We start from the raw sequence: 20,648 nt of genomic DNA, 5'->3' as shown, positions 1-20,648 counted from the left end.
TTATGCATGCTGGGTAAATATTCAAGCCACTGAGCTACATCCCTACTCAGGAAGGCTTGTTGTCTCAATTACTTAAGTGCTCAAGAGTTATGAGATATACTAAATCTTAAGCAAATTACTCATGATATTGCCAAATTGTTTAAAAGTGCAATGAATTAAGCTTCAGTGGCTGTATTTTTGAGCAAAGGGTGAAATAAATACCTGTATAAAGACAGAACAATATAGTGGGGAAAGCTGAGCATCGTGTATTAGAGGAATGTTCCATTATGCATACTTTAAAAAGGAAAGTAAGAGTTATGAACGCTTACACACCTGGCACATTCACCAACATGCCTGAGAGTTTCCTTAAAACTCCTGTGATGGTTTCAAGAACTCTAGGAACTTGCCTGGGAGATACAGCCTTTAAAAGATGGGCTGACACCTCCACTGGGATAATGATTAAAAAGCACTGCATCACTGTTTCTTAGAAAACATTCCTAGAGATCATCTGTGACAAAGAGCTAGGATGGTCTGGAATCATTTAATAAAATCTGCTTTAGAAAATGGATTGTTGCTGGGTGTGGTGGGAAACACCTCCAATCTCAGCATTAGAGGGCTGAAGTAGAAGGATTGTTAAGTTCCAGGCCAGCCTGGGCTACACAGTGAGACTCTGTTTTTGTTTTTTCTTTAAAAAAAAAAAAAGGAAAAAAGGAAAAAAAGAAAACAGAAATGGGTGGGGTGGGCAGAGAGACAGGCTATGACCATCTGCTAAAGCTACTTGACCTACTGCCATTCTGGATAAATTAATGTTTTCAGTAAAACAAACAAACAAAAAACCCTCTCATGCTTCTCAGCACTTTCATCTGAAACTGACTTCCTGGAATATTTCTGCAAAAACAGTAAATGCATATTATATGATGTATTGTCAAAGTGGCTTCCAATACTGATTTGGGGAAAGAAAAAGTTGTTCCCATTGGTCAAGGGAAGCAATCTGAACAAATATAAGAATACTCTGAGGGAGAGGCCTGGACGATCACTCCAAGTGCAAACCTTTACCCAACCTGCATCAGACAACTGAGCCAGTAAAAGGACCACAGATCTGTCTTTGAAAGCATTGGCTCTTGAACTGATGGCTGAGATCAAACTGAAAGCAGCATTTGGGGATGTGCCTGTGTGAGAAAAGATAGTTAATAATCATTCACTAAAAAACAGTCTGGAGATAGATTGGTCTATCAGCTGTATAAAACTATATTTTGTAAGAAGAATTTTGCACTAAAAATAAAATGGCACCCATCTTTACAAGGCTAGTGCAGATAACCCTTTTAAAAAATCACACAGAACAATGATTATTTTGTATGTGTTTCATTTTTGAAAAACAGTATCAAATTTGACAAACTGGATTACAACTGGAAAAATCTGAAAATTCTTAAAACCATTATTTTCTCATAAAAATGAATATTGCTACCTATCAACAGTTACTCCTTGGATGTGGCAATATAGCAACATCACCTGGCCTTCCCTTTCTGTTGACTTAATGGAAACAATGAGCAATCTTACCTAGAGTAACTGAACAGGATCCTATTTTAGCATGATACGTCTACGCACTTAAGCTGACCGGTAAGTTTTTGTTTTGCTTCAAAATTAATTTATAAAATTATAACAAGTGCAAACAAGCTTGTAATCTGAGTATCATGCTGAAATTTAGAAGTCCCAAATCATTTGTCAGTAAGTAGAAGTTTGAAAATAACACATGTTCATAATTCTTTATGAATGCTTTTACCACCTGGATAAGAAACATGACTTGGTTAACTACACACACACACACTTAAAAATTCATTAGAAAAATCTTAGCAAAATAAAATGAAAGCTGACAGACTCAGAATATCAGGTTCCTCTCATAAAAGTTTACCAACTGTACAAGTTAAGAAAATTATACAAGCTTTTTGTATTAAGAAAGGACAGCTCAGTCAAGACATATGTACTGTAAAAATCTTTCAAAGGCTACAAAGAATCTGGAAAAATACAGAATGTATTTCTTAAGCCCAGATAAGAATATGGAAAGACATCATTGATGTCAACAATTTTACAAATACAAACCTGACTTGGTTTATTTTTAAACTTCTACATATAAAAATCATGCTAGCATAACCTTCAGGATTCATGAGGGTTTCCTTAGTGACGATGTTCAATTTGTATGGAGAGAAAATGTCTGTTGTAAAGACACTTCTAGATAATAAAAAAATTGGTGTTTAGCAGAAACACAAACTTTTTTTCTTCCTCATAAAGAATAAGGAAAGATTACCTTTTAATCAAATATATGATTCGCTTTTCAAAGGAGAAGGTGCAGTTAAGTCTTTGGGTCATTCAAATTTACCAACTTTTTATATCCTTAAAGAAGGCTTCAAAAATTTGAAGTAAAAGAACTTGCAAAAGGTAGAATTATGAATCCCATTTCTTAAAGTTAGGACTTAATTCAAATTTCAAGAGTTAAACAACTGCTTCAAGGAAATCAGCTTTCTAAAGGTCACCCCCCAACCCTGAAAATTGTAGTCAAACCAGACTTTACTGCAAAGAAAGTGAAATAGACCTAAGAGTTAGTCATTTGTGTTTTCATGTTCCTCAAACTTCCCATGTGAGACTGCTTCCTGGAAAAACTCAGATGAGCCTGGACTTTCTTTCCCACTGCTGTTTATCCGCCGCCTTTTGGCAGGTCTCTCATTTTTTTCATCAAAATCATTTTCATTTCTTGCAGTTATATGGGCAAGTTTTGGGTCAGTGGTCAGGTTATTTGCTTCATAACCATTAGTGTCCATATCTGTAAGAAGTGGTTTCTTATTTCCACCTGTTGGTCCATTAACATGTAAGCCTTCAACTTTTACTTCTTCTTTGTTTAGTATTTCTCCTGGTCCATTAGATGACACACCTACATTTGGGGAGATAAATGAAACTTAATACAAAAAGCTAAACTTGTCAACTATTCTGAAATACCTGCTACAATAAACATTTCCAACAAGGAACAAGGAAAGCATCAAATTTGAGTGCACTCACTCATGGTGTGGTATGAACCATGGTTCAACCACTTACCAGCAGACATAGCAGGGTCTCCATAGGCTGCACTGCAGCTTCCTTACACAGTAGGAGTCCCAAAGCAAGTGCATGTTACACGGTTGATGTGAAGATCAACTGAAACAATGGGTTTTAGCCTGGCATATATTAAAAGTGTACTAAGGGGCTGGAGCAATGGCTCAGTGGCTAAGAACACTTAATGCTCCTAGAGGAAGACCTGGGTTGTTTCCAGAATCCACATGGAGGTTCACAAGCACCTATAAGTCTAATCCCACATGGTAGCTCACAACCACCTATAACTCTAATCTCAGGGAATCTAATACCTTCCCCTAGCCTAACTCAGGTCTCACACACACACCTAGTACACATACATACCACACATACATAGCACACATACACATAAAATTTAAAATTATAAATATTAAAATAAGTATCCCAAGTGCTACTATATAAGAATATACTAACATTGTTCCCACAGGAGGTGGGATCTGAGGCTGAGGTCATTCTGCACTGTATGTAGCAAGAAGCTAATCATCTACAATAGGTAAAAAAGTAAAATTATTTTAATTAAGTAAAGTAGCAGAAAGATCCTATTAGAGCTGACACTAGAGATAATCAAATCATTCATTCATTCATTCATTCATTCATTCATGAGCTTTTATTTGCATATATGTCTACATGACAGAAGAGAATATCAGATCCCATTATTATGTTGTAAGCCAACATCTGGTTTCAGGGGAATTGAACTGAGGATCTCTGGAAGAGCAACTAGTGCTGTTAACCACTGAGTCATCTCTCCGGCCCAAGATAATTGAATCTAAATTATGTGACAAATATTCAACATAAAGAATGAGTCTCAAAGATTATATTTTGGTCAAAGAAAATACTCAATTATTCTCAATATGTATCTAAATCTTGAATTCTCACAGGAACTAAGTATCATATAACACTAAAGAAATAATTCTGTGCTAGCTAGTCTAAAAAACCTACATTAAACTGATTAAGGACAAAGAACTACAATACTATTTTGGTGCATTAATTAAAAAGGAAACAAAGCTAAAAAAGTTAAGTATATAAAAAAGATTAAACTATAAAGTTCTACTCTGTCTTTGAAAAACCTGAAAATTTGGATTATATTTACCTGATCTCTTCTGAGCTAAATAGCATTTTTCAGTCATTTATGAAAACTGTCTTACTCTAATAGTGTTTTCTCTATCAAATATAGCTGAAAGAGGAAAGGATTTCCTTGGTGTTAAGATGTTAAAACAAAAGTACCAAGAATCTGAACTCCCATCTCAGTTCCAAGGTCCAGTCGCACTGCATCTTACATCGCTCTAAACGAAGGCACAGCTGGCAGTAGTGCAGCAGGCTAACTAACGAGCAGTCACTGACCTGCATGCTCGCTGAGACCCACGTTCTGTGTGTCCAGTTTGTTCCTTTTCTTGGGAGGGAAATTTTTAGGAGGAATTGTAACAGTTTCATGAGTAGCTCTGGCCAGCCTGGAACTCACTATGTAGTCCAGGCTATCCTCAGAGAGATGTCCTGTTTGGCTTGTTCTTAAGAGAGAGAAGTACAGCAGAGGACCATGAAATACACTATGTGATAAATATGCCACCAGAGTGAGCGTTGGGGTTTGGTGGTTTCTCTTCTATCTTCTCCATGGCTCTCCCCAGTTTTAGTTTTTAACTGTTTCCTCCTTATGAAGATGTTGTGCAATCAGGCTTGCTATTTTCTGCTCAATAATATTTGTACTTGGGACAATTAAAGTAGAAATCAAAACAGTTCTGAGAATAGCTCTTGCAGATGGTCCTTCACATACTCTGAAGAACACTGTCTTTCTTGGTTTGTGTATGTGTGTGTGTTGTGTGGTATGAGGTATGTATATGTGTGTGATGTGAGTGTATGTATGTATATGCATGTGTAGTGTGTGATGTGTGCATGTGAGAAAGAGAATAAATGTTTCTGCAGAAGACCCATGCTCAGGCTGACAGCTGCTTTACATCTGTTCACTGTTCAGGTTACTATGCAAAGTCAAACATTCAAAAATTACTTATTACCTACACTTTGTCTTTAGATTAAAGCACGTTACAATTTCTCAAACTAATGGAGAAAGAAACCTGTATCTGATGCCAACTGCATGGACATGTCTTAGAGTTAGAAGCAGAGCTCCAGCCCAGGCATTATCCCATCCAATGGATCAGAGGAGAGATGCTACTTAACGGAATTCCCCTGTGTAGCTTGTTTCATAAATTTCATTTTATGATGTCACTAAGAACTCTTTCCAATGATGTGTGCTATTACATATTATTTACATTCTCAGGCTCTAGAATTTATAGTACATTTCTTTGAGCCATTCAAAGTGTCCTTTACTGTTTAGAACTAGGTGCATTTCCAAGCTGCTTACCATTTTGATTACTATTGCTGATAGTGCCATCTTCTTTCTCCGACTGGCTGTTACTACTATTTGAGGCAGTGGGGGGAGGGGATGGTGCTCGGCTAGAAGCAGCACTTTCACTTTCATCCAAAAGACGATCCATGTAATCCCTTCAAGTTAAATAATACAACAATTATTTCCTTAGAGAAAATGCTGAAAATTAAAATGAGTTGAAGTTAAATTTACACACCCCTGTTAACAAATACATCCTAATTGCCACTTACTTCAAATCAGTGCCTTACTACTATACCAGGATCCAAACACTTACTTTCCGTTACACATTTACAGTGCTATGTATAAAGGCTCAAAACTAAGGAAAACGTAAAGTCCACAGCAAGTTTTGAGACTTTAAGATGCGCAGATAAGGGCTCAGAAGGGCCCACCTAAAGCTGGAGTGTGTATGAGTACAGAGGTAAGGGTGAGGGCACTGGGAATACAAGGTGATTTCTAAACAGAAGCAGACTGGGTTTTCAGATTTCCTAACTGTGGGGCCTAACACAGAGGAGCCATCCCTGCCTAGCCACTATATAGATCATGTGATCTGTACTGTAATGAGCCTAATCCTGGGCTGATTTATAACTTCATTACTATCACAGCAGTTGAGGATCACACTGTGCTGGGGTGAAAAAAATCTGTCTGAAGGTAGTGATTTTTTTAAAAATAAATGCAGATAAACCCACGTGTCCTATCTACACATAGGTTATTGTACTGAACATGGCAGACTATGGCTTGTTGGCTGACTCCCATTTCTGTATAGTTCAATTGAAATATGGTCATACACTTGTTACCCCAAGACTAGGCAGCAAACATGCTGGGTTCTTGCAGCTCACAAGGAAAGCCAGCCAGTCATGGCAAGCCTTGGGTACCAAGGAAAGACCCTGCCTAAAAAAACTTGGTGGGCAGTTCCTGAAAAGTAATACCAGAAGTTGCCATTTAGTCTCAATACACATACATGTGCGCATACATACACAAGACAAACATGTGTCACAGAAACACATTATGACCAGAAACTAATAAATATAATTTTCTTGACATTATAAATATAATGGCTTTTAGGATCTTCCAGCTTTATGCTCTACATTGTCATTAAAAAACAACTGTAGAGTCAATCTGAAACACACAGAAAGAAAAACAGGTAAGATGTCTATCTTCAGAACTTCAGAAGCTAAAGCAAAAAAAAAAAAAAAAAAAAAAAAAAAAAAAAAAAAAAAAAAAAAAAAAAAAAAAAAAAAAGACACTACATAGACAGAATTACCAGGCACAAAGCCTAGTGGGAGTGAACACTGGAGAGTTAAAAAAAAAGATTCAAAAGGAAGCTAGATAAAAAGACATCAAAATTATGTTCAATTTTTGAATATGGCAATGATACTGTGCAAGATAGTCATCATCATCTTTATTTTTATCAATGAAATCCGAACATTTGAGGAAGTTAAGAGCGCTGGAGTTGAGGTAACTGGAGTTTTAAGTATTATTCGCAATAGCAAGCTCTCCAATGTGAATGTGGCTCTCAATCCCGCCCCTGCAGTGGAGCTCTCAGAGGCTTTGGGCAGCAAGGGCAAACGCGCTTCCTTCTGGGGAACAATGGAAAGTGGTAAAACAGAGAAACTTAACAAGGAGTTGAAGATAAAGCACTTAGTCTACTGTGAACCTAAAACAAGGAAAAGAAAATTCACAAATTTTTCTTTAACCTGGTAGTTCTCAACCTGTGGGTCACCCCCACCCCCAGGGGTCACATAAGAACATCAGAAAACACGGATATTTATAATTCATAGTAGCAAAATTACAAAAAAAAAAAAACCCGAAACAAAACTAATGTTATGATTGGGATCACCAAAACATGAGGAACTAAATTAACGGGTCCCAGCAGGGTTAGGATGGTTGAGAACCAGTGTTGATGGTATTAAGCATGTATTATGTAACCACCTAAGTATGACAGAACTTATTAGCAGAAAATGCAAGCAAGCCAGAAATATTTCTCACAGAAAATCGTTATTTCTCAAAAACATGAATAATAATGTAAAGCCTGGTCATTACTTCTTTTGAATTTTATTATTTATTTTATAACATAGTGTCTTGCTATGTAGCCTTGGCTGGCTGAAACTGTACAGCCCTGACTAGATTCACACTCATGGGATCCTCCCATCTCGGCTTGCCAAATGCTGAGATTACAGGTGTGATGTACCACACCTAGCTGGTTTGCTTCTTACAGAAGGCATAGTACACCTGTAAAGAAATACTATGGTGCCTTTGGGGGTGGGGTGGGGAACGAATTTAAGACAGACAGGCAGGCAGGCAGGCAGGCGGTCAAAGGGATAAGCTCAAAGAAACAAAAGTAAACCCTGCAAAACCATGGTTATTGCCTACAGGAAAAACCAAATATATTTATGACTTCATCCCATTCTGACATGGGATTGTTATTAACTCACACCTTAGAGAAAACAAAGTGTGGTTTACTTTAGTTATGGTATGTCCACATATAAAAAGTTAACCTAGGAGAAATTAGGATGTTCAATACTTTCAAAAATTTTTCAGAAACTGTGAGAGATTATCAGAGAAACAAATGTTTGGTATATCTCTGTCCACCCCGCTGCCCTGGACATCACAGAGCCAACTAAGGCAAGTCTTTAGCATTCAGTCCTCTGCTAAGGCTTTCTGTAAAAGAAAATGAGCTGAACCAGGCCTCTAAAGTAGCACAGTAAGTGTGGTGTGTTCTCCTGCTGATGATGACAGATTCAGCACTTGTAAACATTGTTTCTGAAATAGAGGAAGGAAGAAGAGAGGGAGGGAGGTAGGAAGGAACAGATACAGCTAGTCCTACATCTTTGTAGTACCACTGAATAATGCAGAAAAATAATAAATTTAGCAAGTGGTTAAAACTGTTTATAAATTAAATTATCGAATTAAATTCATTAAAGTATTTGTAAAGTATTTATTAAGCAATGATAAAGTGTGTAATGTTCCTTTATATGAAATTCAATTCTAATGATCACCAACTCTGAATAACTGGAGAGCAGGAGAGGTAAAGTCACCATCTTCTGACAAAGATGGATCATATTCATCCATTCCCTTGCTGGGGAGTGGTGCTGGAGAGAAACCCAGGCAGGGTCTTCAGCAGACTAGGCAAGTATTCCAATGCTGAGCTCTAACCCAGCCCACATCTATGCTTTTGAGTTTATTTTACTTTGGGCTTTAGAATGTCTAATCTGAGGAAGTACTCCCATCTATAAATGAACACAAAAAGAAACAGTATGACCCAGGGGTTTGAAAAATATAATCAAACATATGTGACAAGCAATATGTGTAAAGCAGCTGACATCTTTATTAGTGCATACTGACCACATCGACTTACAGCTAGAATGAAGCTAAGAGGATTGATGTCATGTGCTGGAGACTGTATCAGATAAGACACACCATGACAGTGTGATTAGAGCTTCTATCACTACATCACTCCCAAGTTTGGGCTTAGTATTAGTACATATCATTTCTGCAATGTGTCCTGTAAGATTCAGGAAAACTAGGAAAAGGTAAATCTAATAAACGAGAAGATTCAATGTGGCCTGACAACTACAATCATGTGCCCTTTCCTCCTTTAAGAACATCTACATTTATATTTTGTTTTAGTTCCAGGGATCAATAGACTTGCACAAGAAACAAATTAATTTCTTTTCCTCTTTAATGGCCTTCCACTGGTTACATAGCCCAATAGTTTTAGAAAACCTTGACTTAGTCCTATTTTTACTCTTTTCAAAGGTCAAAACTAAGCCATATGTGGTGGCACACATACACAACCCAGCGCTTGGAAGGTTAGTATAATTGCTAAGAATGAGGCCAGCCCAGCCAGGACTACATAGCAAGATTTTCGCCTCAAAAAAGGGGGGGGGGGGGGTTGGGCAGGGAAAGAGGAAGAAAATGAATTAAACCAAATGTAGTATTAATACGTTCTCCTTTTCAGGAATACCTAATGAAAATCTGCACTCTAGACCTGGGTTTTATCTTGTCTTAACATGAAGGGTGGTTTGGAATTTTTTTTTAAGACAACAAAGTCTGCATGCATGCCTTATATGTGAAGAGATAATGTTTATAAACTAACAAACTGTACTTTGATGGACTATAAAATTAATAATTATTCTTTTAAGAAAAATCCAAGAAAGCTTAGAAAACAACTCACGTTACACCAGGATGAAGATTATATTTCTTTTTTCCAAACCTTGTTTGCTGAGCAAAGAAATCATAACGCTCAGACTTTTTCCACATGTAATAGAATGCTACACATTCACCAACTGATCTTGTTCGGACCTGTAAGAAACAAATGCTTGTTTTTAAGAATAATCTCCTTTACAGAGCTACATCACGAAAAACAACTCAAGTTTTGTGCTGGATAGTTTTATGTCAGCCTGACATAAAAGCTACTGTCATTTGGAAAGAGGGACTCAACGAAGAAAACACCTAAGACTGGCCTATAAGCAAGTCTAGAAAATTTTCTTGACTGATGCTTGATATGGGCGGGGTCAACCAGGGCAGGCCTTGAGGAACAAGGCAGTAAGTAAGCAGGGCTCCTTCACTGTCACTGCTTCAGTTCCTACCTCTAATCCTGTCCTAACTTTCTTTATGTGACGTGAAAATGTAAGCTAAATAAACCAGTGTTTTACTATAGCAACAGAAACTCTAAAAGTCAGACTGGAAAAAAACAAAACAAAACAAAACGCTACCACCTAGTTAACATGCACGACAAATGAACAGACACAATGAAAAAACTACAGTAACTGTGCTGAAAACTATTCTTTCTGAAGCCATTAAGAAAAATGATGAATCAATAACTATGTAAGATATTTAGCACTCTTTTTTCTTAAGTCAAGGAGACCACAATTCTAATCTTAAAAATAAAACAAGTAGTCCTTTACTGCAGATAGGAGTGACAAGTAGGTTAAAGTGACTCCAAAGAATACATACTTTTTACTCAGAGACTATCTTGGGAATCTAAATTTAAAATCTCTTATAAATGATTCCCTACAAGAAGCTAGAAATCAGACCTGAATCTTGAACCTTGTAGAAAAATCAATTCAGAATGAATCAAAGACCTTAATATAAAATCTGAACCTCTGAAACAGCCAAAGGTAAAAGACAGGCTAAACCATTAAAGGCACAGATACAGGTGAAGACTTTCCAAGATGCTATCAACGTAAAAAACCAACCCAAGAAATGGCAAATGGGATTGCATGCAATTAAAAGCTTCTGCCCAGCAAATAAAACTGAGAGTAAAGAAACAACCCACAGAATAGTAGAAAACTTTCACCATCTATTTATCTTAAGTGGATTAATTATTTAGGATAAATAATGAACTCTAAAATGGCCAATGAACACTAAGTACTCATGATTCTTAGCCTTTAGGGAAGCACACAATGAAACTGCTTTCAGACTCCATTTTATCCAAATCAGAATGGTTTATCACAAAAATAAGCAACAAAATAACTGAGAACAAATGCTAGGTGGGTGTGGTGAGACGAGTGCCCTAGAATGTGGAAAAGGACACTTACAAACTTCTTGACAGGTATGTAAACTGGTAAAACTAGAATGGAGACCAGTATGGAGATTCCATACAAATACAAAACTGAGTTACAATATGACCCACCTGCATGGTCCCCAGGTATATACCCAAGGATTCTAAGTCAGCATATCACAGAGCTACTTGAGTATCCATGGTTACTGATATAATATTCACACCAGCCAGGAAATGAACGAGCCTGGCTGCCCATGGATATAAAATATGAATGGATATAAAAATATGCACACACACAATGCAATTTTCTTTAGCTATAGAGAAGAATAAAATGAAATTACAACATTGTCAAGAAGATGGAAGTCTAATGTTAACCAAATAAGCCAGACTAAAAGGGAAAATAGTGATTTCTTACATGTAAAAATCTAGATGTGAATCTGTGTTATGTGTAAACAGCTAAGAAGTCCCCAGCATAACACCTATGCCATGAAAGTAGAGAGGGGCACTACTTGGAAGGATGAAGGGGCCAAGAGGAGTACTTGGGGGGTATTGAGTGAAGAACAGGTATAATGTGTGTATGAAAAGGGCACCAAGAAATCCAGAAGTTAAAAAGAAAACAAACATACATCACCAAACGAGTATTATGGGACATGTTTGTTGTAATCCCAGCACTTGGGAGCTAGAAGCAGGAAGATGAGGAATTCAAGGTTATTCTTATCCACGTTCATTCTTAGCTACAGAGCCAAGTTTGAGGCCATTCTAGGTCATAAGACTCTTGTCTTATAAACAAAGACAGAATAAAAAGAAACAAAACAGAATAAGCAACTAACTGATCAAATAGACAAAAAAACCCTCCAAAAATCAAACACCAAATACTCACCACCACCACCACCACCACCACCACCACCACCACCACCACCCTATTATGGGGGTGTGGGTAGGAGTGGGTAGGGCAGTGAACAGAATAGACAGTTCTCATAGGAACAAATACAAATGGCCAATTTAAAAGATCATCCTTATTAATCTAACAACAATCTAGACGCATTTCCTTCCCAAAATGTCTGAAACTATGTCAGGGAAAAGAAGCTGTTACTCTAGTACTTATGTTTTGTGCATTAGGACACTACTGTGGCTCTACAACTATTCAGGCAAATGACTAACATCCTAAACATCTGAAACTCACGATCAACAAATTGTTCTGCTAAAAACTTCTTCGTTGCTACTGCCTTGGAGAGTTGGTGGAGTTGATGTGTAAGAATAAAACATGTCTCAGAGAGAAAAGGCACATGCAGTGGCACTTTGAAACAAGGTGGTTAACAGTTTGGTCTACAAATTTCTGATCTTGACAAACATTTTTTCCAGCACTGATTTTATCTACTGTTGATAACACCCTTTCTTCTCTACCACAGATTTCTATTCCTTCATCCCCTCTGCTTAACCTTTATAAAGACTGTAAAGCAGTAAAGGCTGGAGAAGGTACTGAGTGGGTTAGTGTCTAAAGGCCCCAGTTCCTAGCACCCCCATGGAGGCTCAGTCCAGTCTCAGAGGAGCTGACGCTCTTCTGACCTCTGTAGGCACCAGGAACATATCTGGCACACATACAAGTAAAACACTAATCAATATACATTAAGACAAATACTTTTCAGTGTTTTCCTTTCTAATGAATGATTTCAACCAAGTCAATTGAAATTTACTGAAAGCAAAAGCCAAGATATCTTAGGAGTGTGCTGTTACCACAATATAAAATCTTCATGAAATAAGCCCACTATAACAGAACTTATGGTCAACACTGGAACTGATTCCAAGTATAAAAAGGACAACCTGGTATTTTCACATGGGACCCTCAAAGAATAATTGTCCTCACTTTGCTCACTAGAGCAACTAAGTCCAGCGTATAGTGCATGGTAGACACCCTTCACCACTGAAACCCCCAACTCAAACATTTATTTAAAAAAAAAAAATGGAAGTTATACTCTTAATAAAGAACACAACAAAAATTTGGCTCATGGTTCCAAGTCAACTAATAAGTGTTTAAAGTCACACCAATGGAGATTTGCTTTGTACTTTTCAGTTATGTTCCAGAGGTACCCTAGAGAGGTAATCCAGCATAGCTTGGTAGTATCTGCATGCAATAGACAAATAAAATATACTTTTCAACCAGGAAAAATGAATTTTAGAACAAATTCAGGACCATGCAGTCAGTCACTAACATAAGCACAACCTTTTTTCAGAGTGCTGAATGATTTGGACATACTGGCTGCCACCCTTTGGACACTAAACATTCAAAGCTCCAAGTTTCTCTTTTACCATTGATGCTTTTCTTCTGTTAAAGATTTTTGACTCTGTGTGTGTGTGTGTGTGTGTGTGTGTGAGAGAGAGAGAGAGAGAGAGAGAGAGAGAGAGAGAGAGAGAGAGAGAGAGGGAGAGGGAGAGCAGGCATGTGCAAGTGCCCGTGGAGAGAGAAAGAGAGGGAGAGGGAGAGCAGGCATGTGCAAGTGCCCGTGGAGGCCAAAGCTGTAAGATCCTCTGAACCTAGAGTTACAGTGGTTGTGAGTCACCCAACATGAGTGCTGGGTATTAAATGTGGGTCTTCTACAAAAGTCCAATTGGTTTTTAACTGGTGGGCAGTTCATAAGCAATGCCTGATGCACCTCCTACACTCATGAATAAATACAATAAAAAACTTCTGAAAATAATTAAATGCTCAAATCTTCAGTTATTCTGGAGTTCTTGAGGATATACACTGTCTGTTATTTATAGGATATTAAACCATCATGTAAAGCCTGCTGTGATTGATGCCTCTGGAAAAATAGCACTTTAAGAATGAGTTAAGACCAATTAGGACTTAGGTAACTATAAATAAAATATTTTAATTGTGGGAAGTAAAATGGTTCAGCACGTAAAGGTGCTTGCCACCAAGCCTGACAGTCCAATCCCAAGGTCCTACCTGGGGGAAGGAGAGACTTAGAGTTGTCCTTTGACTTTACACACATATCACACAAATATTGTCACTGCAAATTTGATGTTAAGAACATCATTTTACAATTTCGAGAGATTTGCAATTGATGGCTGCTGGAAGAGAAAATGTCTTCTATGAGTGACAGGTTAAGCGACACTCAGAAGATGCTCCACACCCAGGAACAGTCAGCTCAGACAGACTGAGACGCCATTGCTACTTGTGTGTCTGTATGTATATGTGTACTTGAAAGAGGGAAGTAACATAAAGATGGTTGGATAGGATATGAGAAGAGTTAGAGGAAAAGAATATGATAAAAACTATATTGTATGAAATTTTAAAAGAATGAATAAAAACATTATCATTTTAAAAATGTAAACAAATCTCTTATCACAGATAACAGAAAGAAAGCCATAAATAACTGCACTGCATATGCAATCTGAGCCGCTGACTAAAAGACTTATAAATGAATTCAATTCTTAATACTTATAGTTATCATGACTTGAAAAGTTACCTGGAAATATGTCAGGCAGTTTAAGTATTCTTATTCTAATTAGGTATAAATAAAAAGATTATAGCATTGATTACAGAAACTTTAACACAAGGAAACAGCAAGTTAAGATAATTTAGGTTATTAAAGTAAATTTCTTTTTATAAAAAGAGAACATACATTTTTACTTACTTTATTAGCCTGAATCAGATGAAAATCTTTTCCATAGGCCTTCAGCCCTTGCTCAAAATTTCTACATTCTTCCTCTGTCCACACAGATAATTCCTCTGGCAAAATGAGGATATAAGAGCAATTTAATATACAAAAAAGAAACTGAAAGTAAAACTCTAACATTTTGGCAAAACAATGAAGGGAGTGGAGTATCTTAGTCTTTTTTTCTTTTTTTTTTAGATATTTGATTTACATTTCAAATGGTATCCCCTTTCAGAGTTAGGCCTCCGAAAACCCCTTACCCCATACCCCCTTCCCCTGTTCACCCACTTCCCCCCAATTTCCTAACTTGCATTCCCTTATTCTGGAGAATGAAGCTTTCACAGGACCAATGGCCTCTCCTCTCATTGATGTCTGAAATGGTTATCTTCTGTTACATATGTAGCTGGAGTCATGGGTCCCTCCATGTGTACTCTTTGGTTGGTGGTTTAAGTCCCTGGGAGCTCTGTGGATACTGGTTGGTACATATTACTGTTCTTCCTGCAGAGCTGCAAACCTCTTAGAGCTCCTTGGGTCCTCTCTCTAGTTGCTCCACTGAGGACTCTATGCTCATTCTATTGGTTGGCTGTGATCCATTGGTATTCTGATCCACTTTCCAATAAGGATCAAAGAATCCACACTTTGGTCTTCATTCTTCTTGAGCTTCATGTGGTCTATGAGTTGTATCTTGGGTATTCCAAGCTTTTGGACTAATATCCACTTATCAGCAAGTGCATACACTGTGTGTTCTTTTGTGATTAGGTTACCTCACTCAGGATATTTTCAAGCTCCATCCATTTGCCTAAGAATCTCATGAATTCATTGTTTTTAATAGCTGAGTAGTACAATAGCTGTGTAAATGTACGACATTTTCTGTATCCATTCCTCTGTTGAGGGACATCTGGGTTCTTCCCAGCTTCTGGCTATTATAAATATGGCTGTCAAGAACATAGTAGAACACGTGTCCTCATTACATGTTGGAGCATCTTCTGGGTATATGCCCAGGAGTGGTATAGTTGGGTCTTCAGGTAGTGCTATGTCCAATTTTCTGAGGAACTGCTAAGCTGATTTCCAGAGTGGGTAGTCCCACCAGCAATGGAGGGGTGTTCCTCTTTCTCCACATCCTCTCCAGTCATTTGCTGTCCCCTGAGATTTTGATCTTAGCCATTCTGACTGGTGTGAGGTGGAATCTCAGGTTGTTTCGATTTGCATTTCCTTGATGATTAAGTGAAGACTGAGTGCTAATACTAGTTACTGCAACTGATGCAGTGTTACAAATTCCTGATTTAATCACAGTTGGAACAATTTGGTCCTAAACTCTCCAATCTCAAATTTGGACCACTTGTTCCTTCTTCCTTGTTGAGACAAGGTCTTGCGATAGCTCCAGTCAGGCCTCCAACCTGTGATGCTTCTACTGTGTGCCACCTCCTCATGGCTCTCCTCAGTTCTTCTCAGCCTAGCTGATGTTAGCCCCTTTCCACTCCTTCAACTTGGCAAGTTCTTTCTGACTCTACACTTAGACTCTACATGGAGTTATGTCCTGTCCCTTCTTCACCATCTTTTAGGAACACAACTGTTACCAGTAAAATACTTTGTTCTCAAAGTTTCCTCTCAAATACTCTCCTTAGCTAGGTTATGCCCAACTACAATTGGCTTTAACAATGCCTTTCTTCTGAAGAACACCACCTATTTTTCAGCTTGCCTCTAGGTTTTCATGCACTATGACAGCTGAGACTTAAATGGTTAGGTTCTCAGAGATATAGAGCCTTCAGACTCACTCCAAGTAAACAAATAATCCACTACTGTTATGTCTATAGATACATTTAGTGCAGTGGACTAGGAGTCAAACTTAGAGTAAAAAAGCAAAAATGTGGGTTTCAACTATAGCTTTATTGCTTATGAATTATACTTGCCTCAGCCACAAAACTGGCTTACAGAGCTAAATCTCACAATTCCATGACATACTTCTATACCCGTATCTCTGTGTGTGTGCATGTGATCTAGGTTGGGAAGCCAGTGAACAACTGTATGGAACTAGTTCTTTCCTTCCTCCTTGCATGGGCTCTAGCTAGCCAATCCAAGTTGCTGGCTTCAGGGACAACTCCTTTTGTCCCCTGGGCCATCTCACTAGCCCAGACTCATAATGTTAAAGTTAGGCACTAGGTGTTACAGTACTTATTTGGTCCTACACTCATGGGGCTATTATAAAGATCAAACACAAAAATCTTCAATTATGTTTTGAAACTGCAAGGTATTATATCCTTTATTTAGGCTTTCACTTAAATGCGCTGATTTTGCATAAGAGAACAATCTCAATGCCATTCCCTATAACAATGTGAATGATCCTTGCTCTGTTAGTTGTCTGCTGAATTCAGAAAGACTAGAATTAGTAAGCTGAGACACATTCAGAAAAACTGAAAAGCTTAAAATTTAAAATTTCTGCCAAGTCATGCAACAAAGTTCTAGTGTAGTATGCTTACCTCGAGCTGCTTTGACATTAAATCTCAATCTTCTCAAGGCTTCTTCTGTATCAAAACTGCATTTAACCAATTCATATAAAGCCTAGAAAAATAAAGATTTTTTTTTACATAAGACTCACAGACAGTTCAAGCTGATGAATGTTTTTAAGGGCACAATTTTCTGAATCATGTATTTGTTTCTATTCTTTCGTGTGAAAGCAACATACAGAGAATTGAGGAAAAATATGGATTCCTAACTTTGTATGTCTTCTTGCTTTGTTCTATCTATCTATCTATCTATCTATCTATCTATCTATCTATCTATCTATCTATCTATCTGCCTATGTAACTTGCTGACTACAGTAACCCAGTATCTGACATATTGATTTCACATAAAATAGTTTAAGCTGTAATTCTTTGGTGCCTTCTTGGATTTCTAATAATTTAAACAAGGTTTTTTGAAACGCTCTTATATTAAGGTTCATGGAAGTATTAATCTGACAATATACACAATGGTTATCTGAAATGCAAGGGCCAACTTGATAATAGTCATGGAGTCTCATAGAGAGAATAGAAAACAAGCAAAAGAAAATCCAAAAGAAAACACTTTTAAAAATCATTATAGAAAGTATATACAGGCAAAGAAAGGTTTCTGTTTATTGGAGGTGAAATCACATCAGTTATATAAGCACACTAAGAGTAATAGGTCTTGTGCTAACTCTAATCTTCAGAGAAAGAGTTCAAGTGGACAGAGCACCTAAACTGAGAAATGCTGATAGTCCTTTATGAGGAAACCCAAATAGTTATTTCTTACTCACATACCTGTTCATTGTCTTTTATATGAGATCCTTCAGGAATTGCTTCTACACCTTTCTCATCCCCTGTTCTTCTAGATGCATCCTTAAGAAAGACAATCACTTTATCTTCTGGTAAATATTCTGGATCCCACAGAAGCTGATCATCATTTTCATACACTAAATTAATAAAACAAATGTTAATAAAAACTACCCCAAATTAACATAATTTATGTAGGACATGGAGACATATCACTAAACAAATAAAAATGACATTTATTTTCTCTGTATGTACTGTGCATGTGCCACACCACATGTGGATGCCAGAAGACCTGTGGGGGTTCCATGTGACCCCACCCTGATATAGTTTTCTTCTGTATAGCCCTGACTGTCTATGATGGTTTATATATGCTCATCCCAGGGAGTGGAACTATTACAAGGTGTGGCCTTGTTGGAGGAGGTATGTCACTGTGGGGATGGGCCTGGAGATATTCCTCCTAGATGCCTGAGGATGCCCAGTCTGTTCCTAGCTTCCTTTGGATAAAGATGAGGAACCCTCAGTTCCTCTTGCACCAGGCCTGTCTGGATGCTGCCATGCTTCTACTTAGACAACAATGGACTGAACCTCTAAGTCTGTAAGCTAGCCCCAATTAAATATTGTCATTTATGACTTGCCTTGGTCATCGTGTCTGTTCACAGCAGTAAAACCCTAACTAAGACACTGTCCTAGAACTTGCTTGGAAGACCAGGCTGGCCTCAAATTCACCTGCCTCTGCTGGGATTGAGGGCATATCCGACAACCCCCCAGGAGTCAGTTCTTAACATGTGGAACTCAAGGACCAAACTCAGACCATCAGATTTGATGACAAGTACCTTTACCCACAGAACTATTTTGCCAACTGTAACTTTTTTTCTTTTTACGAGACAGGGTCTTGATATTGCATTCTAGGTTGGCCTCCAAATTACTACCTTCTTGCCTCAGATCTCCGAGCAATGAAAGTCAGCTGGGCAGTGGTAGCACATACCTTTATTCCCAGAACTGGGAAAACAGGTAGATCTATGAATTAGGGGTCAGTCTTGGCTACAGTTTCAGGATAGCCAGGCCTACACAAAGAAATCCTGTCTCAACTGTTCCCCACCCAAAGAATAAAGCCTAAATCTCAGCAAAATTAAATAAATAAAAATAGAACATGACCAAAAACAGTGCATTATGAGTCCAAACGACAGAGATACATGTAAAACCCCAAAGCCACAGCCTAAAATGGAATCAGTGCCACAAATGTGGCACTGGAGGGCAAGACAAGTGCTTCCAAGAGTGACTTTCAAGCCTAGTTAAATCCCAGAGTCACCTGGGTTAGAGACCTGCTGGGTCTACTAAAAGGACATGAGGATGTGTGAACTGGAACATTAGAAGGGACTGGAAAGGCAAATAGAAAGTGAAATAAAATCAAAAGTTTCTGAGCAGTTTGGATGGGAAAGAGAGATATAGCAGTGTAAGTATAGCAGAGTAGAAATCTAGTTGAACAAAGCCTTTGTTTTTAAAGACAATAAACAAGTATTTAAATCTCAACAGAAAGAAAAACACTTGATAAAAATCTTTGAGACACAGGATGACTGTTAAAATACCTTGTGTTATAAAAAGGAATTAGCAGCTAATTAAGCATCTCTTCTATGGTAGGCAGTGTATCAATTGTTTCACATAAACTACCGTCTTCTTCCATCTTCACACATGTACTTTAAAAACCTACCCTTTCCTGATACTCTCAATATATACTCTCTTCTTAAAAGACAGTAGGTAGAGAAATTTCCTTCTGCCTTCTTTTTCTAACTGCTAGCATAATAAAGGCCAAAACTGAATGTTGACTGGCTTGATAAGTGAATTTGGACAGAGTACTAGAGTTCTGTTTTCTGTTCTGCCAAAGGAACTGATACTAGAGTTCTGTTTTCTGTTCTGCCAAAGGAACTGATTGTTCACTTTATGTTTTAAAAGTTGTCTCATATCATAAGAATAAGTAAAGGGGTTCTCCAAGCTATATAACCTAGAAGATATGTTTAGAATCACTGACAATATTCTGAAAAATCCTTAAACTGGGAAGAGGGCCATCACCAGGGGGCGCCACATGACAAGTCAGCCTCCTGCAAGGCTGGCTAAATAACTAGCTCTGGTTATTTCCAAATTAACACAATGCACTTTAGACAATTACAACAGAATCAGAAATGAGCATGAGCTGAGAGCAACTGGAGCCTTTCTAAATCCACACTGCATAGGCAAAATGCACACAAATGTAGTCTATGTGACAAACATCAAACACTGGCTATGAAGGAAAAAGTGATGAATAAGCAGATTGTAAAAGTACTGACAGATTCTATTATCTGTGTACTCAATTAACAACAGGATGAAAACATAAAAGAAAAAGTTTGTGTCTGCACTGACCACATGTTTTTTTTTGTTATTCCTTAAAAAACAATCTGATTCTTAGAGCATGTACAATAACCAAAGAGATGATTTAAAGCACATGAGAGAGAGGATGTCCATAGACTATATTCAAATTCCATACCAAGTCATATAAGAAACTTGAGTATCTATGTTTTGGTGTCCATGGGCCAAGGAAGAGGTAGTCGTAAAAGTCAACTCCCACAGATAGCAAGAGATGTGTACTTTGTCAAGCATCAATTAGAATTCACATAAAAATGTAAATAAATGTTAATGAATGTATAATCAAGGATATTTTTGTAACCAAAATAAATGCAGGTTTCATAGGA

General features: G+C 37.7%; 1 protein-coding gene across 9 annotated transcripts in view; it reads right to left on the bottom strand.

Annotated features, from left to right (window-relative positions):
- Positions 1-646: 646 nt before the first annotated feature.
- The window catches only part of Mier1 (MIER1 transcriptional regulator), a 50,381-nt gene continuing 30,379 nt past the window's right edge, over positions 647-20,648 (bottom strand). For all 9 annotated transcript variants that reach the window (XM_052176870.1, XM_052176862.1, XM_052176864.1 and 6 more), the window contains 6 exons: positions 17,914-18,065; positions 17,113-17,194; positions 14,615-14,709; positions 9,648-9,775; positions 5,450-5,589; positions 647-2,902 (listed from right to left, as the gene is read on the bottom strand). In XM_052176870.1, coding sequence (XP_052032830.1) covers positions 2,574-2,902; positions 5,450-5,589; positions 9,648-9,775; positions 14,615-14,709; positions 17,113-17,194; positions 17,914-18,065 — 926 coding nt within the window. In that variant the 3' untranslated portion in view covers positions 647-2,573. The remainder of the gene's footprint in view (positions 2,903-5,449; positions 5,590-9,647; positions 9,776-14,614; positions 14,710-17,112; positions 17,195-17,913; positions 18,066-20,648) is intronic.

Source organism: Apodemus sylvaticus, chromosome 3 (assembly GCF_947179515.1).
Source record: "Apodemus sylvaticus chromosome 3, mApoSyl1.1, whole genome shotgun sequence".
In the NCBI taxonomy this organism is placed as follows: domain Eukaryota; kingdom Metazoa; phylum Chordata; class Mammalia; order Rodentia; family Muridae; genus Apodemus; species Apodemus sylvaticus.
Note: the sequence above shows the minus strand (reverse complement) of the source record. Positions and strands in the feature narration are given on the sequence as shown.